Source organism: Tetranychus urticae, chromosome 1 (assembly GCF_039701765.1).
Source record: "Tetranychus urticae isolate SD_2017Ah chromosome 1, NJAU_TeUrti_SD_1.0, whole genome shotgun sequence".
NCBI lineage: Eukaryota > Metazoa > Arthropoda > Arachnida > Trombidiformes > Tetranychidae > Tetranychus > Tetranychus urticae.
This window is the reverse complement of record NC_142958.1, coordinates 4,967,630-4,994,375: the sequence shown is the minus strand read 5'-3', so window position 1 is coordinate 4,994,375 and position 26,746 is coordinate 4,967,630. Positions and strand designations below refer to the sequence as shown.

The 26,746-nt window shown below is 31.6% G+C and overlaps 1 protein-coding gene across 3 annotated transcripts in view; it reads left to right on the top strand.

The window, feature by feature from the left end:
* Pde1c (Phosphodiesterase 1c) overlaps positions 1-26,469 on the top strand; it is a 73,025-nt gene extending 46,556 nt beyond the window's left edge. For 2 of the 3 annotated variants that reach the window (XM_015932584.2, XM_015932560.3), the window contains exons 3-16: positions 6,739-6,807; positions 8,487-8,655; positions 13,735-13,848; positions 15,015-15,239; positions 20,988-21,237; positions 21,343-21,459; positions 21,590-21,730; positions 22,211-22,311; positions 22,604-22,729; positions 23,399-23,627; positions 24,257-24,338; positions 24,500-24,722; positions 25,185-25,330; positions 25,896-26,469. In XM_015932584.2, the coding sequence (XP_015788070.2) occupies positions 6,739-6,807; positions 8,487-8,655; positions 13,735-13,848; positions 15,015-15,239; positions 20,988-21,237; positions 21,343-21,459; positions 21,590-21,730; positions 22,211-22,311; positions 22,604-22,729; positions 23,399-23,627; positions 24,257-24,338; positions 24,500-24,722; positions 25,185-25,330; positions 25,896-25,978 (2,075 nt within the window). In that variant the 3' untranslated portion in view covers positions 25,979-26,469. The remainder of the gene's footprint in view (positions 1-6,738; positions 6,808-8,486; positions 8,656-13,734; positions 13,849-15,014; positions 15,240-20,987; positions 21,238-21,342; positions 21,460-21,589; positions 21,731-22,210; positions 22,312-22,603; positions 22,730-23,398; positions 23,628-24,256; positions 24,339-24,499; positions 24,723-25,184; positions 25,331-25,895) is intronic. The other variant, XM_015932578.2, reaches the window with a different exon arrangement.
* Positions 26,470-26,746: the final 277 nt, after the last annotated feature.

Here is a 26,746-nt window from a genome sequence, read left to right as displayed (position 1 = left end):
GGCATTGTTGTTCCCTCGGAAAGTCCTTGGGCTTGTCCTATTACTTTAGTTGATAAGAAGGACGGTGGTAAAAGATTTTGTGTGGACTACCGTAAGTTAAATGACATTACTGTCTCCGACAAGTATCCGATCCCTCGGATTGAAGATGGCCTCGACCTATTAGAAGGAAGTAAAGTGTTCTCAACACTTGATATTGCTGCTATGTATTGGCACATTAGGATGGATCCTAGTGACCAATGTAAAACCGCTTTCATCGTACCCCAGGGGTTGTACGAATTTGTAAGAATGCCTTTTGGATTGAAGAATGCACCTGCAACTGCTGTTCGTGCTATCAATGCTATTCTTGGTGGTTTGAACTATGTTGATTGCTATGTTTATTTTGATGATATCATTGTGTTTGGGAAATCACAAGCTGAACACGATACGAGACTTCGTTTGGTCCTTGACCGCTTGAAAGAACATAATGTTAAACTTCGTCGCCACAAATGTACTTTCTCTACCAATCGTATTGCTTATTTAGGACATCAGATTGATGATACTGGTATCAGACCAGACCCTAATAAAACCGCTTCTATCTCATTGATGAAGCCTCCTTCAAATGTTCATGAGATTAGACAATTTTTGGGCCTGGCCACAACTTACCGTAGATTTATCAATGGTTTTTCAAAAAGAGCTTATCCTCTCAATCATCTTTTGAAAAAGGATGTTCCATTTGTTTGGAGTCAAGAACAACAAGAGTCATTCGATGACCTCAAAAATGCTTTGACTTCACCTCCAGTTTTATCCTCTATCATGGATGAAGGTGAATTGGAATTGAGGACTGACGCCTCTCAAAAAGGTCTTGGTGCTTGTTTGCTTCAGAAGCAAGATGGTGTTTTGAAACCATTAATCTTCATAAGCAGGACACTGAACCCAGCTGAGAAGAATTATGGTGTCACAGAACAGGAATGTTTAGCAATAGTTTGGGCTATTACTAAGTTACGTCATTACCTGTATGGTCGAAAGTTCGTTGTTGTTACGGATCATTGTGGACTTTGTTGGTTTAAAAGTATTAAGGATCCTACTGCTCGTTTAGCTAGATGGGCATTGAAACTTCAATCATTTGATTTCGATGTCAAGTATAAGAGTGGTCAATTACATAAAGATGCTGATTGCTTATCAAGAAACCCACTGGAAACCGTTGAGTCTGACTCTGATGACTTGGATCTGATCCAAATATGTTCCATTGATGAATCTCATGATTCATTACTTTCAATCAATCAAAAAGAAGATGAATTCTGTAAAAGAATCGTTTCACTTCTTAATTCAGAACAATTATCAAGAAGAGCAATGAAAAGAACGTCAAAGAAATTTACTCTGGTTGACAATATTTTGTATCGTAATTGTCAAAGTAAATTATTGCCTGTTTTACCAAAATCCATGGTAGCTAAAATACTTGAAGAATCTCATGATCTTCCTTCTGGTGGACATTTGGGTTATGCGAAAACTCTATCCCGTCTTAAAGCAAGAGTTTGGTGGCCTAAAATGGACGAGGAAGTCAAGAAATATTGTGTATCGTGTCATTCATGTCAAATGCGTAAACCATATTTGAGCCAGGCTCGTGGTAAAATGCAACTCCAGGAGATTGCCAGTAATCCCTTCGAAACTGTTTCAATGGATCTCTTGAGTCTACCTAAATCTGAATCTGGTTACAATTATTTGGTAGTGGTTAATGACCAATTGACTAAATTTGCAATGGCAATACCAATAACTGATGCTACAAGTACAAATGTAAAAGAAGCTTTTCATCATGGCATGGTATTACGGTTTGGAACACCTAAGAAGCTAATCACTGATCGTGGTAAAAATTTGATGTCAGAGGAATTCCAGGAATACCTCAAAAGTATGAACATTACTCATACTCCTACCTCTGCCTATCATCCAAGAGCCGATGGCCAAACAGAACGCTTCAATTCCGTATTAGGTGTTGGTCTATCTATATTTGCTGAAAATAATCCGGAAAGTTGGGAAAAATATGTTGATGAACTTTTGTTTGCATACAATACTTCTACGCATGCGACAACTGGATTCCCACCATTTTATCTTGTCCATGGTTTCGAACCGAGTCTCCCGTTAGAACGTCGAGTTGGTGCTGCACCTATATTGAGAGAGACTATTGAGTCCAGCCCATTCAATCGACTCAGAGTCGCTCGTAATTGGGCGCGTGAGCAAATTATTAGAGCTCAAGGCAAAGCTAAACAACGTTTCGATCGATCTAGAGTAGACGATAACTTCAAAGTTGGCGATTTAGTAAGTTTAGCCCAACCACGATTGAAGAAAGGTAGTTCGAAGAAGTGGAATAAACCATTTAAGGGACCATATCGGATTATCAAACGCAAAGGACCAGTAAATGTTGAGTTGATTAACTTGAAAGGACCAGCAAGAACTCAAGTTGTACATGTTGAACGTTTAAAACCTTATAATAGTCGTAACATTTGACAATTACTGCGTAGATTATTGTATAACACAGTAATCATTAGTTTGAGCTTGGCGCCTCAGAGGCTAACTTCTTGGTCAACGACCCTTATCAAATTAATTAACTTTGATGGTCATTTGTTAATTAGCTTTCTAATCAGTGACATCAATTTTACTTGTATTCAAAAAAAAGCTTACTTTGAACTTGTGCTGGAGATGGATTTTCAACCTTTTGTCGATCCTAATATCGTCTATGATGACTCGAACTTTGTTGACCGCACTCAAGTTAGTGACTTTGTTTGCCTATTGTGTCTCCATGTACCATTTGAACCTGTGACTCATGGCGAGTTACATGGTGTTTTTGGGCCCAGGGCCAACCAACCACCTTGTTCAGCAGTCTTCTGTGATGGATGTTTTAATAAGTATGTTACCGTATTCAACGCTGACTGGGTTAATTTCCTAACATGTCCACAGAATTGTGGTCGGTCAATGACTACTCGACATGGTTTTCCTGATATTCGAAGGATTGATCGAGAAAGACAAGATGTCCTTGACAATCTCTTGGTTAATTGTAGTTATGAAGATTGTGATGAAACATTAGCTTTTTCACGCTTGAGGAATCATCAGTCAAGCTGCAATTACAATCCAAGGATTTGGTGTTCAAATTGTCGAACCAGGAAAAACAATGATCATGAGTGTAGACAGTTTGTCCAAAATTTGAAAGATGAAATAGCTCAGCTAAAAGCTATGCTGTCGCGACAGGGCCCAGGGCCAAGCGAAGCTTCATCAACTCCAGCAACTGCTAAGGTTAAAGCAATTTCAAATTCTGTTCAAGTCCTCCATACATATGGCAGTGGTGCTGATATTACCGTTCGATTTGGTGAACGTACCAAGACTTATCATAGGGTTGCTTTGGATTACTCAGGACGTGACTTAAGATCACGAATTGAACGAGATTTTGGTTGTCAAGTTGGTCAAATAATACACATCAAGCATCGTGAACTTACCAACAATATGCTTGTCCGACAAGCTGATATCAAACATCGACCAACTTATTTAGTTGCCCTACCTAAAGATATGACAGTGACCCTGGGTCAAACCTTAAACATCAACATCGAGGGTCCTGGACCAGTAATTTAGTAATTTGAACGAGACGTTCAAAAATCGAAAGGGCATATGTTACGAGATTACTTAATTCTCCCTTATTACCTCATCATAAACCCCTTCTTCCATACTCTTCTCCCCCTTACATTACCAATGTATATATACAGTTGAAAATCATTGTTTAATAGTCAGTTAATAAACACCTATTTTGATTAAACCTCTTCTCGAGTTAGTTACCTCGTAACATTACTTAACAGTAGAAAAAAAGAGACGAGAAAAAAAAGAAAACAATTATCATTGTCTTTCAGTGTATCTTATTCAATTCACAAAAATCCAGGATAACTTGACCTTTTACTTTCAACATTGCAACAAGAACCAATCCGATTATTTACAAACAAACAAAAAAATCATGAAACGATAATTGGAAAAGACAGCAAGAATTAGAAAAGTTGAATACTTTTCCCTTTTCAGTCAACTTTGTCCAAAAACCTTTTTTCACTTTTCCATTCTTTAACCCTTTGATTGTCTACCTTGATCAGTTCAAGAACTTTCGCTTCCTCATCTTTTTCATCAAAATTATTATGTGACTTTTCAACCAATGAATATGCTCGTTTGCAATTTACTTTTCAACTCGAAATGGAAATACTTTTCTTACTTTTCTTGCTTTTCCATTTTATTTCATTTAAAATGAATTATTCTCCATGTCATCATTTACCAATTGATTTACTTTATCTCTTTTCCACTCACATTCCTATTCAGCCTTTTCCTCAACCTTTTCCTTTCATCATTTCTCAATGAACCATTATGAACTCATTGATGTGGATAGTTTAATATATTTTTGTCAACTTGTTTGTTCAAATTTTTAAAGATTATAATAACACTCGCTCAGTGTTTAAAGTCGAGTCTTTTTCTTTGCCATTCATTCCCTGACTTTTCCAGTTGTTTATCTTTTCCCAGAATGCTGACAATACTTTTACAATGAAAATTGATGGGAAAATAAAAAGGGATGAAAAATTCACTGGACACTTTGGGCAACTCTGAGCATAAGTTTTTCAATCGATTTTTTGGAAACCTTTAAAAACAAGACCAACACTTGAATGAACTTTAATCATTTGGTGATTTCATAAATCACTGATTCAACGATGTTTAGCCGTTGAATTTCATCTCAAGAAAATCAGTTGACTCAATGTGCAAAATGTTCTGAAATCGAAAAAATGGATTCATTTTAGAACCTTTTACAAATAATGTACTTACAAACTTTGAATCTTTGAATAGAGATTTTTCGATGTTTTCATTTGTTCGTCAACTGAGATTCATGAATACTGTTCATTATCAAACTCTTTATTCCTTGAAAAGTAAATAATTTCCGACAATTTCTTTTCGTTGAAGTGAACGGTGAATCTGAAATTGAAATGAATATTAAAGAAAAGTTGAATCAATATTTGTTTAGGCGAAATTGTTACTGTTGAACAATTTTTGGTTCAACATTGTTGCTCAGCATTTCGTTAAACCAACTGCTTTTGTGATCAAAAAGTTATCCAACAATGAAAAATAGTAAATATTATTCTTTAGTTGCATTCAATTTTTGTTCATTTAGGAAAACTTTCAAGTCTTTAACTAAACACTTTAATCCCAAATAGTGTTAACATCAACAAATACATCAACCTTTTGGCTTTTTAAAGATGAAAAATAACGAAAAAAAGAAAAAAATTTTTATTAATAATTTTGCTTTTAAACCACAAGAATGTCAATAAAAACTAAACAAATGTTCAGTAAACTGAGCAAACTGAGTTATTTGGAAAAAGTTGTTGATAACAATTGATTACAAAATAATAAAAATAAGTCAATGAAAGGATAGCTTTTCATTTATCGTAAGTTTACTTTTGCCAGACTTGGTGTGATATTGGTGTCAACTTGAACCAGTTTGGATTTGGATTACAATTGCAGTAAAAAATAGCCAATAAAATTGAATTCCATCGTGAAATGTTCAGAATATAAACTCGACTTTCAAATTGCAGCACAAAGTTGGCAAAAACAAACCCTTTTAATGGCAAAATCCTCGACTTTAATTTGATCAATAAAAACAACGCTAAGAAAGCAAAATTCATTGAAATATCTCGATTCCCAGTTGAAGTTTCACCAATAACTAACGACTTCCCATCTTGTTACGCCATCTATTGAATTGTAAATTATTGACAAATTACAATATCTTTTCACTTCCAGGTTAAGTTTTTTTCTTCAACTTTTTTGACGATTTTTTTGTCGGAATTTTGAAGATGAAAAAAAACTTGAGCAAAGTTGTATTGCATCTAAAAAAAGTCATATTCCGAAGCGAAAAGGTGAAAAACTTCTCGATTATCCAAGTTTGAACTTCCATTGCTTTCGATTATATTTTTGATCAAACACAAGCTACCAAATTAAAGTGGTTTGGTGTTCAGTACCTTTGTATGCTGATTGAAAACAGAAATGATTGGATAATTTATAAGAACGATTGCTGAGTTAGTGAAAGCGAAACCAAAAATTAATCAAAATATCGATCAATAAAAAGCAATTATTTGGATCATAGATTTTGATAGTCCTTGGATTATTCGAATCGCCAAACTCGAAATGATAATTTTGATGAGACTGTTCGTCATTGTTCGAAATTGCTCATTTTTTGCTTTTCTCTGATTATCAAAATTGAATTCTGAAATGTTGCGGGTTTTGATTAATTTTACAATTTGAATCAATTTTGTAAGTGATCAGTTTCCGCACAAGTGAATAGACAACTTTGCGTGAGTTTGCTTTTAATTAAACAAATGAAATAAAATTCAATTTTACGTGATTTCATGTATTCATCCAGCTACGGAAAAAATTCTTCACTATTTTCGAGATTGTCGAGTCTTTAGAACAATGTAATTTTCCAAATGATAAAGACATCGAAGTATCATAATAGCAATCAAAACTTAATCCATGAGTAAACTTGAACAAAAAAGCTTGGCTATTTCATACCGAAATTAATGTTATCCTGAAATGAAATGCACAAGCGTTATGGAACAGGAAACCGGCAACAATTGAAACTTTAATAATCTGTGATTGTTTGATTGACATTTCAATGTTACATTTGATCCAATTTTGTGTTTGCAACTTTTATAACTCAATGATCTTGACAAAACTTTAAATTTTCTAATCTCTTTACAGTTGCCAATCCACCTGAAACAAAGGTAACCAAAGATGCTCATCACGAACAAAATCGACCTCAAGAAACGAGTAAGCTCAAACATTCTTTTTTCATATTTTGGTCTTTTTGTTTTCTTTTTCCTTTCAAATTTTTTCTCCTTCTTATGAATAAATGATTCAAAATAAAGAAATGAAAAGTTGAAAGAAATGTTTATTGGTAAAGTGAGCAGTTTCAATGCATTCATTTTCACCTTTTTACAGATAAACTTTTTTCGTTTTGCAATTATTCAAATTACCTTTTACTGTTTCAAGGCGAATGAATTTATCGAGTTTTACGTTACATTTGATTATCAACTAATAACGATAATGATATTTGCTTTAAATTGGCCAGTATTCAGGTCAATGGAGCGTTGAACTTGATGGAAAGCTTGTAATGAAAAATTGCGATGCAAAAGTGATTTAATTTTCTACTCATTTTCTTGTAATCTTTTACTCTTTTCAACATTTCTCTCATCGTCATCATTCTCATGCTCATTATCGTCATTATCATTTCGACTTTCTCTGAATCTTTTTTTTCTTCCTTTTACTTTTTTCTCTCCAAACCTTTCTCTTTGCCATTTGATTCAGCCAATGGTAAAGGAAAAAGACTTCGTGACTAGAATAGATAAAGAATATTGAAACCCAAAATTGAGACAATTCAAGTGGACCAATAATTCATCCATTATTGTGTTTGTATTTCATCATGAACCAATAATGAGCAGAGCAAATTATCGATCATGATCATGATGCTGATAAAAAGAGAGAAAAAAAACGTGAAAGAAAAAGTTTCATTTTTCTGTAGAAAATCTAGATTTCCAAAGAAAAAAAAGTCAACTTTACCTTTCCTTTTCGATAATTGACATTGGATACTTTTAGCGACGAAAAAAGAAAGTTCAATTGATCGAGAAAATTTGATAAGAAACTACATGAATCAAAATGATTGGACAACCACAAGAGAAGTGAAAAAGAGAATGAAAATGATTTTAAAATTATCGATCAATTTTCTTGCAACATTGAACTTGCAAATGTTTAACGAGACTTTGTCCAACTCTTACGTCTGGTTAGTCAATCATCATAAATGGATGCTGAAAATAACTCAGTCTCATCAGGTTCTCTCCTTTAGTGGTGACCTCTTTCATGGAGAAAAACTCATTTTCTATCTTCCATATCTTATCCATTCTTGGCAATATTTCTTTACAAAACAGATGGCGCTATTCCATCATTGAATTTGAGTATTTTTTTTTCTTCATTGAAACTGGTTTAGTAAACAAACTTGTAACAAGTGATTTCTTTCACTTCCTCTGTTCTTCTACTTTCATGATGCCTTTGTGATGATGATCATGATTCTGATGACGAAAAGTGAAGATAATGATGAGAATGATAAGTTGATGTAGAGCTTTAACAATAACAATTGTAAAACTGTATCTGTTAATAGACTGTTAATACCCAAAGATAAGGAAGTAAAGCTAACAAAATAGATTTCTATTCATTTGGAAATTCAATTTTTTTCTTCTCGTTCGTTTCTCATCGTCGCTCAGTTTGCCAATTAAACTTTCGCTCAACTTCCTCAAACTGTATTTGAACTAATTAAAAAAAAGTCTCAACCCATTTAAACTTGAAACAGCTTTTAACATTTATACTCTTCCAAGGCTCAACATTAATTTACTTTTTATTCACTCTTTTTGCGTACCATTGCTGTCGTGTTTCACTTACCTTTTACTCGTCTCTAGCCATTGTTGCTCGTCGTACTGTGCAAAAGACAACCTCAGACCAATGGACTCTAAAGGATACTGAACGTGCAACAGATAAAATTGGTGATTCTTTAAGTTTGAAGGAAACTTCTATGGATACTTTACCACCGGTTGATACAGTTGAAGCTTGTGATAAAGCCGCTTCAAGGTAAATCAATGTCTTTTTATTTACACCATTTTAAATGAAAACAAGGCAAGTGTCGATAAATTTCTTGCTCAAAAGGTAAATCACAAGTGAATTTTGAAATGTTAACGTTCAATTTTGACGATTACTTTAGTAATCGATGATTCTCCTCTTTTCACGGAAAAGTCGTTTTCAAGACAGTTTTCTATCTAAAGGACTTAATGAAGACGAGCAGATTCTGTTTCATGTAAAATATGGAATTTCGGATATTCTTTGAGTTTCACAATAAGTGAAGTTTGAATAAGTCAACTTTTTTTACGAATGAGGTAAAGTTTCTTTGGACTTTATTCATTTTTTGTCACAATAGTGATGCAAAACTACTCGATTATGCTTACTTGTCAAGTTTAATTTTTTGTTACATTTACTTTTTGCCTTTTTTGTAGCTTCAACATTGAAACAAAGGAAGCTTGTAAAAATAGATTTGATTGATAACCTTTTGAGCTTTAATGTAAAAACAATTAGCTTCATCAAATGATAACAACTGATAAACAAAGACTTATCTTATGTTTTATCTCGTGCCCCTCACTGCATTAAAGTTCAATAGTTACAGTTGAACTTTGAGTAAGACTGAAGAGGACCTTAGCCACAACTTCGCCATCACATTGATCTAACCATTTGTTCAAAAAGGGCAAACTTAGAAACTTCGAATTTCGAGTTAATACTCGATACTTATCTGTACATATTTCAACCTAATTTACTAACACGTAATCTTATTGTTCGCAATTTGATTCATGAACAAGCCATTTGGCTCGAGCACAGACAGGGAATTGAAAACTCATTCATCATTAGCGCGAATGATCGACGCACATTTTCAGCATTGCGGTTCGATCATTTTTCCGCCAATCATGTTTGCCTGCTCAGGTTCAATTTTCGATTCTTGAACAACTTTGGAAATAAAAATGAAAGAATCACTTTTTTTATCCGGATATGGGATTTGCTCATGTGTAGTATGATTTTAGGTGTTAGATCACCAGATTGTTTTTTTACTATCGATAAAACTTAACTCATAATATTTATCTTTCAATATGCAACAACTCGAACAGTCAGCCAGTTAAACTTGACACTGAGTAAAATAATAGCTTTTTGTTTTTTGTAGTTTTTTCAGTTTCTATTGGTTTCTTTATAGCTACAAATCACGGAAATCAATCAATTTATCGTTAAAACTGTTATTTTGAAACTGAGAAGAGATAAAAACAAAGGTTAAAAAATCATTTACTGACTTTATAAATCAATCATTTCCATCGGTCTATTTAAATGACTTCCTTTGAAGACAATCAAAAATATAAAAGGAAGAAAAAAGAGAAAAAAAGAATTACAAATTCATTATTCAAATTCAGTGATATGAAAATGCTAAAGGAATCTTAATAATTGAAAAAGAAGCGAAAATTGCCAAACCAATTGACTGAAATTTCTCTTCAAATCGATGGTAGAATTTCAGAAAAAATGAAAAAATTTCTTTTCCAAAACAAACCCAAACTTGGCCATGATTAGCTGTGTTACATGTTGCCTACTAATCAACAGTTGAACAGCAAATTAATTGCCATTGGAATGAATTTTCTCAATCAACATGCAAATAATTTTCAATCATTATTTTATCCATTTTACTCTTTTGTTTACAACTTACTCTTTGCCTTGCTGCCTCTCAACAAATTCACTTTACCATGTTTATCATGCATGTTTGTCTAGGTTCAATTGTTGAAATGTGAAAAGCAATCAACTCATCACTTTCCAAATCATTATTAACATTGAATAAACACTTTGAGTTCAATTTGCCTCGGAATATTTTCCCTTCTTCTTCCAACACAATTTACTTTGTCTTTTTTTTCTTCTTCCTCTCTACTCTTTTTTTTCCTGCTGCTTTTCCAATCTAAACGCAAAAGTCTACTCTTATCATCATCATGCTAATCTTCATCATCTTTAACATCATTCATATTCATCATTATTGATTCAATTTTGTTGAATTATTTACTTGAGAAAAGAAAGTTTTTTTTCTTCTCCACTTTTTGCATCACAACAACTTTCAATTCCCTTTTGCTTTTTTTCAAGATTTTGCTTTTCACTCTTCATAACTGCAACTCATGTTTCAATGTTTAGCAGCAAAAAAAGTTAATCATCTAATGATGAACAAGATGAACAATATCACTTTGCTATTGAAATCTCACGGAAATTATCGATTGACTATCATTTCTAGTCATGAGAATGTCGAGTTGAGGGAAAATGAATCAACGACCAGAATAAAGTGCAATTGATTCCATGAGAAAAGGAGAACAAAAAAGGTAACACAATGGAAAATTATCTTTTAATATTAGACAATATTAGATGATAATAGTATAGCAAATGCAACATATCAATTAGACTCTAATTAACCATATGACATTAAATTCTCGACTCGATTCGTTTTGTCAGGTAAAAGTTATTAATTATGCTTTTATTACAACTTTTATCACAATCAAGTGAACAATTTAATCACAAGAAATGAAAAGAGCAACAAAGAGACTTTTGCGGGATAAATCAAGGTAATTGGATTACAGGATGCAGTGTTTAAAGTAATCAGCAAAGTTCATTGTCACAAGCTCAAGTGCTTTGAATTGCATTTTTTAAGTCTTCAAATGAAATTTTTTCTTTGCACTTGAGGAATGAACAGCGAAAAATTCAGTCACTAGTTTACTGTTAAATTTCATGTTATCAAGTTTGGTCTCTTACATTGGTTGTTAGTAAGAGTTCATTTCATTTTTAAATGTTTATTAAGTTTGATATTTAGAAAGAAAATTGGGAACTTTGATGTTTGAACGTGTTCATTAGGTTGCTCTGGAACTCTTTGATATCGAAATTGGATTTTTAAGAACTTCATGTTTGCATTTGGTTCGTTTTAAATCTTAATCTCGACTCACGATATCGATGGATTTGAGTCAGTGCTTGTCATTAGGATTTGAAGAATGAATTTCAATGGCAAAAATTGTTCGTTTCTTATCTCATTGAATCAGAATTTCTTTCCATCGAATTCTCGCTGCTTTGCTTCGAAGTTGAAAGAACAAAATTTTTCATGATTAACCCAAAAGGCTCCTTTGAAATCATCAAAACTAGTCATTTAACTTTGCTCTTCCTTTAAACTTTAACCAACTATTAATTTTGAATCAACAAACTTTTGATTAGAAACTCTTTCAATTACAATTTATTCAATTTTGACCAATATAAGTTAAATTGAAGGAAATTGCTGATTATCCCATTAATAAGTAAATTTTTTTCGTTTGTTTTTCTTCTGTTTGCACTTCAAGTTTTGCTCACCTCACATCAGGTTATATTCATAGATAATGAATAATAAAATGAACCGGTCATTATTGCACATCCGTTGAGCTGTAAAGTTCAATTATCCTCATTTTCCTGTTAGCAACCATTATGGATATTCAAGCATCAAAGGCAATCATCTAATGGAGACAATGTCAAGTGTAAAGAAATACAAAAAACACATTAGTGAAACATAGAAAAACGAAACCACTTTCAATGAAAATCTAAGTACATGTAGGAATGAGGTTCCTTAAAAATCGCCAAACAGAATGAAAAAAGAAATTTATCTTTTACTCTTTTCGAAAAAATTAACTATTCGTAATCAGAGTAGAGCTTCGATTCAGAAGAAAAGAACAGACGATTTCTTCGGCTTTGATTTCGTCTCAGCCAAAGTCAAGGTTGGAAGACATGTCAATCAGAATTTACTATACTTACTTACTTATTAGGGAACCAGTAAATGTATCAATTGACTAGCGAGTCTGGCACAAAAGAATGAAAAACGTTGAAAGAAAATGTAGAGATTAAATGAGTGTTGATTGATTGACCTTGATGAACCAATTAACTGATTGTGTTTGATCACAAGATGAGTAAAGGATGCTTCAGCTTATCTGATCAGGTAATACCTTGAAAGTGTGTGAAAACGTTGGCAAACAAATTTCAAGTTGAACATCAACAATCATTTCACAAGCAATAAAAATCTTTGTTTTACGTTTGGCAAATGTTTGAATTTATTGAGCAATTTTTTAACAAAAAACATTTCGTTGGATAAAACGAATCTGATTTTCCGAGTTTTGTCACTCTTCTTTTGACGTTAATGTAAAGGTTATTGAATTGAATTGGCCAACAATATTGACAAATATTAACTTGTCACTGTTGATTACCAATGTTAACAACGTCAATTAATGATTAGATCTTGACAGTAATATGATAATCATGTTATCATCATTTAAAGATTAGCCCACAATTTACTCCTACATCATCATTTCATCAACTTTCTTCTCATAATAATCAATAAAAATGGTAATGAGAGAAGAAAATTTTCAATCGATTGGGTGAAAAGTGTTGACTTTATCATTGTTTCAATTTAACCTGAAAAAATCTATTTTTACTGTGATTATTGTTTTCATTATTCAAGTGATACTTTATATCGTCTCAACCTGCCAATTACAATATCGAGTTATAAATAAACTTGAATTTGCAACTTTAAAGGTTAAATCGTGAAATGATAACATCTTCAACAACAGTTCATTAAATGACTATTTGTTCAACTTTCAAGTTTAAATAAGTTTTCATGATTAAACTTGAAATTCAATGGAATTTGAACAACGAAAAATGGTTAAAATGGATTCCAAACAGTTAATCGTATTGTGTTCTGAAAGGTGAATCTCTAATGGAAATGGAAAGGAAAAGCCAAATGTTAAGAAAAAAATGTATAATAAGAACATAATCATCATGATCAACTTATGGATCAATATTTCAGGGTTTTACCTTATCGTCAGTTCATAACACATTATCTATCCTATTATCATTACCATGTTTATACAATATACATGATCATTAACATACAAGATAACAAACTAACGAATGTTCATTTTTTTCTACATACTTTTATTATACTAATTAACCTTGTCGAGTTCGGTTGAGCTAGAAAAGCGATTTAAAGAATCGACTGGGCAAGAAATTATCGACACTGAAAAAGTTATCGTTTTTTATTCAATAATTTAATCTTTTTGCTCTCTTTCCCCTTTCCGGTTTCAGATTAAGAGAGTTGGCTCAGCACTTGGATCATGGTGAAGTACCCATATCAATACTTAAAAAGACTCTTCAATATGCTGCCTGTGTTCTCGATACTGTTACCATGGATGAAACAAGGTAAGAACTTTTTATTTGCTCAAAATTTTTCTAAACATAAAAGTCTAAAACTAGACTCAAGTAACCTTCACGTCAGAAGGGCAACTGTTGTGTTCAATTTGATGCCAACAGTGCAACCCTCCAAGTCACCCATTCACTTGACCTAAGCCTGTCTAGTTGGAACATTTATCAGAAGAAGAAAAACAAAAAAACTTTTCCTCGTTCATCATTTGTCCATTAAAATGAACTTTAATGCTAATTATCCATGTAAATTACATTTTATCTCACATTAATATTAGTTTAATGTAATCATTGTCCATTCAAGTTGAACTGATAAATTAACAATTGTTATGAATTACGATGAGTTAATAATGACACTGACAGTTTAGTTAGACAAGCAAAAGTGAAAGGCAAAAATAATGAGACTCGAACAAAAAAATGGGTTCCAGAAACAAAACAAGTTTCCAAAATACTGCGCAGAATTTATCATGAATACAGAAAAAAGAGAATATAATTGATAAATGTTAATTATCACTTTTTTTCGCTATCAAACTAATAAGCAAATTGGCAAGAAAATTCGATTCTCTCTGTTTCTCTGAAAAGCAAAAATTAAATGTTTCATTGTTCAACTCCCAGTATCAACATTGACCAACAATGAAATGGAGTGAAAATTTTCCAATCAATTCTCATTGTATAATCAAATCATCAGAACACTATTTTCATTGGCAACAGTTTCCACTATCATTAGCAAATTATCCTCAATCATTTACATGTAAATGTTTGTGTAAAAATTCCTTAAGTGTTTCCAACGAAAGAAAAATGTTCAACTTTTAAACTGTAAAAGTTGACTTTCATCATTTTTATCCAAACAATTATTCAAAAGCTTCAAAGAATCCAGATAATTGTGTGTGTGTTCATTCACTAAAAATGTTCATGTTTATGTGTTTCATCTTTCTTCATTTTCTTTTCTTTCTCTTTCTCTCTCTTTAACGTTATCTGTTTCAATCATCAAATCATCGTCATTATCATTTCTCCTCTATTTGTGCTCATTTCAACCTTCAAATGATTCGCTTTTAATCTGTGTTTTGTCAACATTTGGAATCTTTTCAATCATTGCAATCGAAAATAAAAAAATCGAAAAAAAAAACATTTTCCTTTTTACAAAACAAACATTGAAATTGATTAAGGAAATGGCGTCCAGGATTGGTTAGGAAAAAGGGACTTGGAGCTCGAGCTCCAACTGATCCAACACCTTCATTAACCAAATCCCTTTCCGTTTGCGGATCTGGAACAGAAGAGGCATCAACAATGTTGACAACATCATCAGCATCAATTTCCTCTTCCATTGTACAGAGCTCAGATAAGCTACGGAATTTATCAAGCAAAACCATTCCAACCAGCTCAATATCAAGGTTACTGTCTATCAAAATAACATTTACTCCCTGTGCAACATAGAATCACAGAGCTTAAAGAAAGTTATCAAAACTCTTTTTTTTCTTCCTCCAGAACATTAGTGAGTTAGAATGAAAAAGTGTCAGAATTTTTGAAAACAATCCTTTCATTCCAGCATTTTTCGAAGGCGCAAGTTAATGTTGATATTCTCATGTTGTTTCAATGCCATTATCATTCCTAAGCATTTTCATTATTACCTTTTTAAAACAGTTTTATCTTCAACATTTGCATTTCTTTATTGCTCAGTTTTCATTCCCTTTTTGTGATTACATTTTTTTCCTTTCATTTATTATTCATTTTCATTTCGAAACTCGACTGTAAAAGATTGCCAAGAAACTTGAACTCGATTTTCCCGTTTTTTATCCAAAACTCGTAATTCACTTTTCAATCCCTTTTCATGGAAACTTGTTCACTCCCAGTCATTCCCTGTACAAATTTTTGCTCAATTTTCATCTTTCATATCAACCTGCATTTGCTTTGTTTTCACCAATCAAATTTGTATTCATTGGATGTAAAAGAAGAGAAAAAAAATTCTCATTATCATTCCTTAATCCAGTAATCCTGATTATCTGTAGAAAAAAAATGTTTATCTTTTCCATTAAAATAATTGAATAACTGACTTGTCAAGAGTTGAAGTTGAAACCCAACATAATGTGATTACCTTAACAAGCTTTTTTGCCTCCTATTATTACATCAAAGTTGAAACTTGAAATTTGAACTGCAACCAGAAAAAAGGTTAACTTGGCATTTAATTATTCAAAGAATATTAGATTTTCCTAAAATTCCAACTGTTCACTGAGATAATGATAAATTTATGCAAAAACTTTTTCTTTTTCTTCTGTTAATTACTTCATCTCGACTTGATCATTTACCATTTTACTTAATTTACAAAATTGGTTCAACTTTTTTTTCGTTTTTACTTTATTCTCTTTTCGTCCGGTAAAATTGTTCACCCGAGATTCCCTCTTCACTCGCCTGGTTCTCAATCAGCATATTGAGTGAAAATGTCAACATGAATAAATATTGATCAGATATTAGTTATTATCTGAACATGTTTATTTATTTGATTTTCACTCAACACACTGAAAGCATTATTGATATTTTGTGCTCAAATGTTAATAATGTTATCACTTGAAAAAGTACAGGGTTGTCAATATTTATTTGAACAGTTCAAATCAGTTATAAATCAATAATTAATGCACACACAGATATAAGTTTAATATCAAAATGAAGCCTCTGATTAGGAGATTATTTTAGTGTTTGTCTCAAAAGGCAAACCACCTTGCGCTGAACAAGATTCAGCGCGTTTCGTTATTTTGTCCAGAACTCTCCTCAACTCTCCTGGACTGATAATGGTTTTAAATAACGATTCAATGAAAGTGTTAAGTTCAGATTTCCTGACATTGCCGCAGTATTTTCTTTTTTTGACTGTACATAATTATTAAGCATATGATAAGTTCACCAGATTTAAAAAAAATTATCAGTTTTGAAATTACTCAATTCAATAAATAGCTAAAATGTTGAAAAAACCAAAATTAATTTCATTAATGATTAATCAGCGAAATAATGATTTTTTTGACTTGAATTCATGCTTAAATTAATCTCCGTATTCCAATTTATAAGTCGGTTAAAAATTAAGCGACTTTACAAAATATTTGTTAAGATATTTAATTTTTAAACTGTTCAAATAAATATTGACAACCCTGTATGTTCACCATTAGAAGGGAAACGATGGAAGTGGCGACATTTCTCACAACTCTTCTCATCATGTAAATGAAATTTTCTGGTTTAATCATCATCAACATGATAATGATACTCATTTGACTCTATCAAAGTTGATGTCTGAAAATGCATTTGACAATTGATGAACCGAAGTGTCTAGAAATGCAAAGAAAAGGGTAACAAAAATGTCGAAAATCGATATCAAAAAACAATTTTCGAATTTTACATGTTCTCTTCCAAAATTTCCATCCATCAACAATCTCACCTAAATCGATGAATCGATAATTTTCGAAAAATAATTCTCCTTTGAGCTTCGAAAGCTAAAAAATCGAAAATAATTATTTCGAAATATTCAAAGCACGATTTTGATATTTTTTGTCAGACTTGCAACTAAATCACAGTTGATCAAAATGTCAATCTTAAAAAACTGGAAATCGAAACAGTTTCGTCGAGAATTGTTTTTCGAAATTTTCGTGCCTCAGAATTTTTTCTCTCATTTACCCTGAAGTCATTAAAAGTTCGTTTGCAGGATAAAAGTCAAAGTAGATTCAACTAAAAAGGAAAATGCTAATTAACCTTTCGAGTTTGATTTCGAGTTGATTTCGAGTTTTATTCACTCTGCTTTCAATATAAATCAACAATCAGTTTTTTTCCTCTTTTCCTGTCAACCGATGAAATTAATTCTGAAAAATCAGCTCAAATCAAACGAATGATAACAAAATCTTGTTTTTTTGTTACCCAGTTAATGACACTAATCTCATCTTGTAGGTCATAGTGACATGGTTACAGCAAATGTTGAGCAAAACTCGAGGTAAAATGAAGTAAAAAACGAAGGAAAGACAAGACTGAGAAAAAAAGAGTAAACTCGAAATGCAAATCCAGTTTGATTGATGCTGATCAGCTTTTTTCCTTTTCCACAGTTTCAACTCTTGTTATTCATTTTGGATTCTCTCATCAACTTTAATGAGATTCAAAAATTTATCACCATTTACCTTTTTCTTGCTCTTCATTTCATCATCGTTTCTCTAACAAGAATCAACTTTCCACCTTATTTGTCTCATCTTTATTCGAACCAACCAAAACTCACCAGAAAAAAAAGTACAAAACTCGAGATAAAGTATCAAGAATAGATGGTGGAATGAAATTGGGAAAAAAAGCTTTCGTTCATTTTGATTGAAGAAGAAAAAACTTATAGATAATTGGATGAGGAAAGGGATTTTACTCTTCTAAATGTACACATTTTCAGGGTTTTCACTTGAACAAGTTATTCTGTTGGGCCGCAAAAGAAAAGGTAAAACAGCTTAAATGAGCATTTACCTGTCTACTTTGGTTAGCAAAGTAGAGCGAATAGAAAAGATAAAAAATCGCAACTGACTCATGTCATGCTTAATGAGCTTCTACAGCTTTTTTCACGTCGACTTTTCAAGTTGATCTTTTTACCTTTTAACTCTCATTTTAATGCCTTCATTATCATCATAATTATTTTATCATTTGTTCTGAAGATTATTCATGACTATTCAACTTTATTGTTCAATGTCAATCGAATAATTTCTTTTCGAGTTTTGACTAAAGACAACGTTTGGAAATGCAACTTTTAATCAACTTAGAAAGTCGACTTTTCTTCTTCTTTTTGTCATTCGAACTTAAAATTAACTCGAGAAGTGCAAATTAACAAGTCAAACTAATTAATATCAATGATAATTTTACCAATTAATTTGAATGTAAAGAGAAAAGTCGGGTGAAAAGATTATTCAAGTTGAACTTGTAATTGAATAGAAATCAAAGTTCTTCTTTTTTGTTTAAACTTGAATTTTCTTTATTCAAAGAGCAATAATTATTCTGAATGAAAGGAAAAGAAAAAGTTTCAAATTTTGTAAAATCTTTAGAAATGTTCATTAAGAAAATGTTCAACATTCAAGTATTCAACGTTTTTCCTTTTTAATACCTTTGAATAACAACTAAAGAAATGAAACCAGAAATTTAATTTACATTTAAAGTAACTAATTTAGCTAACGAATTTAGTTGAAAATTCAACTTCGTTAAACAGGGAAGGAGTGAGAGAGAGAGAGAAAAGAAAACTCTGAATAAAGAAGTTTTGGAAAAGTTGAATCATCAAGAAGTTTAATTTCATGTTTCAACTTTAATTACTTGTTAACTTATTCTTAACCATTCACATTCTCATGGTAATTTTATGCAAAGTTAGAGTTGAAATGTTTCATGTTGCTTCATATTCAACCATGAAATTGTATACAATTGCTTTGCCAATTAAGCGAAGGGGGAAATTGCTCAAAAAAATTTCTGTTTTTCGCCATTTTTCATGTTCTCTGAGAAATTGTTACATTTTCCTTTTCTGTTTCATTCCCAGTCTGAAGATGGTTTGCACTCAACATTTAGAGTCTTTAGCTTTTGCTTTAAATGATAAATTTTGTGTCTCTATTAATGTTGCATTTAAATGTTACCTCGACGTTGTTTCATGTTTTGTTTTATGTTATGTGTTGCACCTCTTGTTATGCCAAGTAAAGTGAATGTCTTCCAATCTCATCATGATCATGTGTTCATTCCATTATGTCCCTTTATGTATACATGTTGAGAAAAAAAAACGATAAAATTAAAAGAAATTTCACATTTAATTAGCTCAGCTTGATTAGAAAATTAAAATATTTTTCGCGATAAAAAATAGTATTTCTCTTACAAATGAATCCACAAATGATGATCAATAAGTAAATGCGACAAAATGGCTAGGTAAAGATTTAAAAACTAGAAAATCTCAAAATCTCTAAAAAGTTGAAAACATTTCATTCTGAAATTGGCTTTCGATGCTTTTGGTCTCTGACGGTTTCGATCATTTCATACATTTCATGATCATTCTGCATTATATTTTCCATCAAAATATACTACGAGTAAGAATTGTTTAATATTGATAGTAATCACTAGAGGCTTCCATGGTAAAAGCAAAGAATTTCGAGATTTACGTCAAAAAGTTGAATATCTTCCGAAAGCCCCCAGTACTTGGACTTAAATTTCTCATTGTTCACCTTTTATTTCAATTAATTTTTTAAAATCATATGAACTTTATTGACATCGAAAACTGTTGATTAACCTGTGCGGACATATTTTGGTACAAATTGTTAAAATGAAATTTCAAAATTAAACGATAACAATTATTATACATTTCACACATCATTCAAAAGCTTAAAATCAGTATTTTCCGGTAGAGTTTTTTAATCCACCCTCAGAGGCAAGATTAACTTTTTGTTTCACTTTTTTAATAATCTTCCAAAATTTGAGGTTAAAACATTTTTTGCAAGAGCTAGTGCACTAATTCGCCTGTACTAATCGATCAAGATGTGTTTTAAGACCGCAAAATTACTAGCATATACCCTGGACCTTAGGTGATTACAAGATGTTTAAATTAAAAGAATCTCATGCGTAATATAAAAATTATATGACTTTAAAACTAAGGCAGGGAAAAGTCAATTCAAAAATGAAGCATTTCAGCTGTTTGAAACGCGAGTAATTAATAGGAAAATCTATTGAACGAATCAAGCTATTTTTCTGAAATTTGAGTTACATAAAGATATTACCATTATGATCCTTTCACGAAAATTTCAAGTCTATTGAACATATAATTATCGAGAAAATAAATGAAATCACTTGTACCAAAATATGTCCGCACAGGTTATTTAGATCTTGAATGATTTTTGAAAATTTAGTGATTTTATTGCAAAATGATCATGATTAATTGAAATGCCTGAAATAACCATTTTCAAATCGATTATATTATAGAGCGATTTGCGAAAAAAAAGTTTTAAAAATTGAGCCATTTATTGGTTTAAAATCGTGGGCAGGAAAAGGCGTCTTTACTTATAGATCATCATTTACTTTTCAATCATTTTTTAGTTCTTGTCCATTTTCAAGTGAATAACGACCTTTAAACTTTACTCTTTTGTTTGGTTCGTTTGTTTTGTCTTTTGTTTCTTGAACAGAAAACTTTTGGATGAAGAAGATGATTTATCTGAAGTACAACCTGATGCAGTTCCAAACGAGGTTAGAGAATGGTTGGCCTCAACCTTTACACGCAATAATACCGCTCAAAAACGTCGATCTGAAGAGAAGCCCAAATTTCGTTCAGTTGCAAATGCAATACGAGCCGGTATCATGGTTGACAGATTATATCGTCGACTGTGCTGTTCAAATATGGTTCAAATTCCACCTAAAATTGCCGATAAACTAAAGGTAAAAAAAGTCAATTTCCAATCATATCTGCAAAAGAATTTCCATTTCATTCGAAAAATTATACTAATCGTAAAACTTAATTTTCTCAAAACATTACCATTCCAGAGTATCGATAATTGGTCCTACGAGTGTTTCAAGCTAAACGAAGCTTCAAACAATCAAGTTCTCAAATATATAAGCTATGAGCTTCTCAATCGTTATGGTTTAGTCCATAAATTCAAGGTAATGTTTCGACCATTAAACTCGACCTTTGAAAAAGGTTGAAGCGAAAAATGTTCTGAAAATAGAATTTTTATTCTCTAAAGAAAAATCGATTCTTCATTTAATCTTTCACCTTTTCTTCATTTACCAGATTCCACTTGAAACACTGGAAAGTTGTTTAAACCAATTTGAACAAGGTTATACAAAATTTAAAAATCCATATCACAATAATATTCATGCAGCTGATGTAACCCAAACCGTCCATTACATGTTATCAAAAATGGGATTAGTTGTGAGTCTCTTTTGTTTAACCTTTTAATCGCTTTTCAGTTTAAACCATTTTTTGAAAAAACATTTTATTCGCAAGTGAATTTATTCAATTATTGAGCAAATTTCTTGTAAACTTGATAAATAACTCTTTATATTTTGCCACATAATTGAGTTGAATTGATGCACAATTTATTACTTTTAATACTTTTATCAACAAGATTCAACACTCGGTAAAAGATAATTTATTCACAAAAAAAGACATTCTTTTTTTTCTCTTCTTTGTTCAATATTTGGGAAAATAAACTCCCAGTTGAGCTTGAATAAATAATTGGTCACATTTTGATGGTAAAAGTGAATAAGTTGACTAGAAAAGATAACATTTAATCAAATGTTTCCAACAATTGTTTTCGTTCTTTTGTCTTTTCTTCATCAATTCAATGGTAAATGACTTTTGTTTTATCTCTTTATTCTTTTCCTCCTCGCCTTTTGTTCACCTTTTCAGAATTGGTTAACTGATCTCGAAATATTTGCAACTCTACTGGCTGCGATAATTCACGACTTTCAGCATACAGGAACAACTAATAATTTCCATGTTATGTCTGAGTAAGTTTTCGACTCATTTTTTTCTTATTATTATTATTCTTTATTATTTCCTTATCATCGAATAATTTACAAAATAAATTGGCCATTCATTAGATCGGCGATTGATTGGATTTGCATTTAAAAACTAAATCGTGAGATTTTCCAGTGAAAACGCGATTTAATTTACCAATGCGTAATTCTGTTTCTAAATCTGTTTCAAAGTGTATTGCTCTGAATGTTTCACCGATTCATTTTGCAAATAATTCGAACTTGTTTCAATGGAATTATTCACAATTTTTTCTTCTTTAACCAGGTCTGAAACTGCGCTGTTATATAATGATAGAGCAGTTCTAGAAAATTTTCACGTTTCTGCTGCTTTTCGTATTTTGAAGGAATCTGATTGTAATATACTTGTAAATTTAAATAAAGAAGAGTACAGGTAAGTCGAGTCTTTGTTACTTTATTATAGCTCAATGGGTTGGCAATTTACCACAAAAAAGATACAAGCTGATGAACGTCAATCTCGACTCTTGACTCTCGAGGTCTGCAGAACAAACAGTTTCTTATTTCCAACATTTGGACAAAATTTTATTAGGAAAACGAAAATTTCCAGTTTTGCATTAATTTTTTCACGCAAACCTAAAAGACCAGAAAATATTCAAGATGAACATTAAATTGAGTAAACAAAATGTTGCCAAGACCAAAAGTCTCTAAAGGCCACAGAAATTACTTATTGTTTTCCTTTCATCAGAGCCACCATGAATCAATTATCTATTATTATCAATTTTATTAATAGCAACTTTAATGGTTCATCGAAATCGACATCAATAAATGTCAAAGTTGAGTTTGATTCCAATTTAAAGTGAATTTACTCAATCTTATTCTTGCTGTGATTTTATAAATAAATGAAACTGGAAAACTATTTATAAATATTGTTCGAAAAATTCCTCACTTAATTGGATAAATCTGAGCAAATTTTATTTCTACTCATTGGAGGAAACTGGATGCCAAGAAAACTCTTTTTTCTGTACACTAGTGCCACCTATTGACGATCAAACAAACTATTTTTCTAAAAAAAAATTTTTTCTTTCTTTTTATATCAATAAAGGGAATTACGTACTTTAGTTATTGATATGGTTTTAGCAACTGACATGTCTTCACATTTTCAACAAATTAAAACAATGAAAAGTCTTTTAACCAATTCCAATGAATTTACTGTCGATAAATCAAAGGCTCTCTCCTTGGTTTTACACTGTTGTGACATAAGCCATCCAAGTAAACAATGGGATATTCATCGAAAATGGACTGAACTTTTATTGGAAGAATTTTTCCGTCAGGTAAGGAAACTGCGACGTAAAGATAGCGATAAATTGATGATTGGAATGTCTCTTTTCTATCCGAAAACATGAAAAAACTTGAAGCTTGCCTGCAAGGTCTTCATCATCTTTACTTGTTCATTACAATGAAGGATGATTTAGCCAACATTTTACCATGTCATTGAAGGAGAGAGAAATAAAAATGATGAATGTTGAAAAGAAAAATCAATTGAACTTTTACCTTTATCCGTTTAGTCCAAGAGGGGAAAATGGAGTAAAGATGGAAATGAAAAGGAAGAGAGAAGAAAAAGAAGAAAAGAATTTCAAATGAAGCAACGAAAAAAATAGATTTAGCTGTCAATGAAGTTTTCAGCTCAATCCAATTTCCTTAATATCTTGATGGGACGAAAATGGTGAAAAAGTGAAATTCAATTGAAGAGCAAAGTGCATTAATATTGTGAAATGATGGCAACTTGACAACGAAATGTTTCTTTGAAACATTTACATGAAAGTTGATCGACAGATTCGTTACCCTTGAGGTGAATCATGAATATGGAGAAATCTTTTTTTCGCTCTTTTTATTTTTCAAATTTCGTCTACTTTTTGTTGTTGAATGAATGTTTAATCATTAAATTGTTTATTCAATTTAGGGCGATAAAGAGAGAGAACTTGGTTTGCCTTATTCACCTTTATGCGATCGTAATACAACCCTGGTTGCTGAATCACAAATAGGTAAGAAGAAAAATTCATTTTTACTCTGTAATTTGATGTCAATAATGATTATAATATGATACTTTGCAATTTACTTTTCTCTTGAGTTGTTTTGTGCTTTTTCTGGGTTTGAATTTTATTCATTCTTGTTTTCATGTTTTACTTATTTTTTTACTTCCCAGGTTTCATTGATTTTATTGTTGCACCGAGTTTGGAGGTTTGTGGTGACCTTTTGGATAAAATATATCAACAGATGGAAGGATGTAGACATTCATCTGGAAGTTCAGAGGAAAGTTTAGAGGAAAGACTGCCAGATAGCGCATCTCGACCTAAATCTTTGTCTACTTATAAGAATAAGCGAAGCGGTTTGTCAATTGATTCAGCTGATGCATCTCTCAACTCAAGGTATTGTTCAAGAAAAGGGTTTAAATTGTTTTCGATTGGTTGAGATTAAGGTTCGAGTTATGCCAGTTTTGGCTCTTTTATATAAAACGAGAAAAGTGTTTATTGTCGAAATCAAGGTTTCAATCAACATTCTTGCATTTTTCGTGTTCGATGTTTAAGTGTCTATGGCTTTGTATTCAGTTCAACTCTGACTATGAAATGTTTATTAATGAAATTGAGTCAGACAAGAGACTGTAATAATAGTCATAACTCATTAGATTACAAGAGCTCTTTTCTCGTGGAAATAACTCGATGGATTTTGTTACATCATAGATCACTGATGGACGAGTCATAGTCTTTTATCTTGATGAGAAAAGTCTAGATAATACTAATAGTTAGTAGTTCATGCGTCTCACGGTTTCATAAAATGAACAATTTTCGAATATCATGTTTCAAGGTTTCGTTTTTTTCTCGTTTTTCCAGGCCTGTTGCCAGTGCACCGGCTTCACCACGTTTCTCACACTGTTCATCATTTGGTAACTGCAAAATTGAAGGTGGACGATTAAAACGTCCTTGGGCTGAAAACTTAGATGATAATCGTAAAAGGTGGCAAGAAAGGGCGGCAATCGGTAAGAACCAATTCTAATCAGAACTCGATAAATTATTTAACACTTGAAGTCAACAGATGGCAGTAGTATCTGTACTGAGAGTAGAGTAAAGCCAATAGTGAACAGAACGCAAATTGAAACAGAAAATGAATTTGCAGAAAACAGAAAATGAAAATCTTTTTAAATCACAATAACGGCAATAAAAGACTATTGAAAGAAAGAACATTTTTTTAGAAGATCGAATTTTGAGTCACATATAATTGACATAGAAACCGTATATATTATATATCGTATATCGTAATATTATTTTAAATTGTGATCAAGTTTTCCAAAAAATCGCATTACAGCGAACAAATGAACTCGAATTGACTGATATTGACCATTTCTGTTTTATCACTTACTTAGTAAGTTAAATCCTGTGAAAGAACTCAAAACAAAAGTTGAGTAAAAAGTCGATATAAAATATTGGTGAATGATTTCAAGTGGCGAATCAACAAAGGTTTCAGCAATTATCAGAATTTCATTCTATAAACATTGGAAACTACTTTAATGATTTTCTAATTTTGACTTTTTACTTTCGCTCCAGATGCAATTCAAAGGGAACGCAATGCTAGAAAACAAGCAACGGATGGAATCAGTTTATCCATGAGCCCGGAATCGGAATTGTGAATCCATTTTAATCGACTTTTGGAGAATTTTGCAAATTTACTCAATTCGCTAAATATACTAAAATCGACAAGAAAACTCATCTTTGAACTTCACCACTTTACATGGACATTATATCAAGAGAGCAACAAAATGACCGAAAATTAGAGTTTTTGAATTTTAAAACTTGAAACTTACGACCAATGAGACAATATAAAGATATAACGTCAACAATAACTAAAAACTGTGCAATTTTGTTTACCGTAAAAAGCCTCACAAGATTAACTTCAAGCAACATTTAAAATCAACTTTAATCCTTTAATTTGTAAAAGAAGAGACCAAATTAAATTAGTTTGTTTCAACTAATTAAAAGTAATCTAAAAATTAAAAGCTTTAATCCAGCAAAATTACTATTTATTTGCTTTATAAGCAAAGTTGATATTGTAATAATAATAATGGTTCGAATGACAATAACGATAATAATTCATAATAAAAGTTGATTTTTTTCAAGTTAATTAACGATCCAATTTACTTCGAACACTGAAGGATCGCAAAACCTTCAACATATTAATATTTTTGATATCAAATTTGAGTACAAGTATCGATTTGATGCAATTAAATTCCATTTCACGAAAAAAAAGTTTAATCAGATTTTGGATGAAATGATTAACATCGATCAATAGTGTTTATAAAAAGTCTGAGTAAAAGAATGCCAATTGACTTGAGAACAGATTTAGTTTCCGAATTCCCAGGTTCTAAACTTATCAACAGTTTATGAGGAAAAATGTCGAT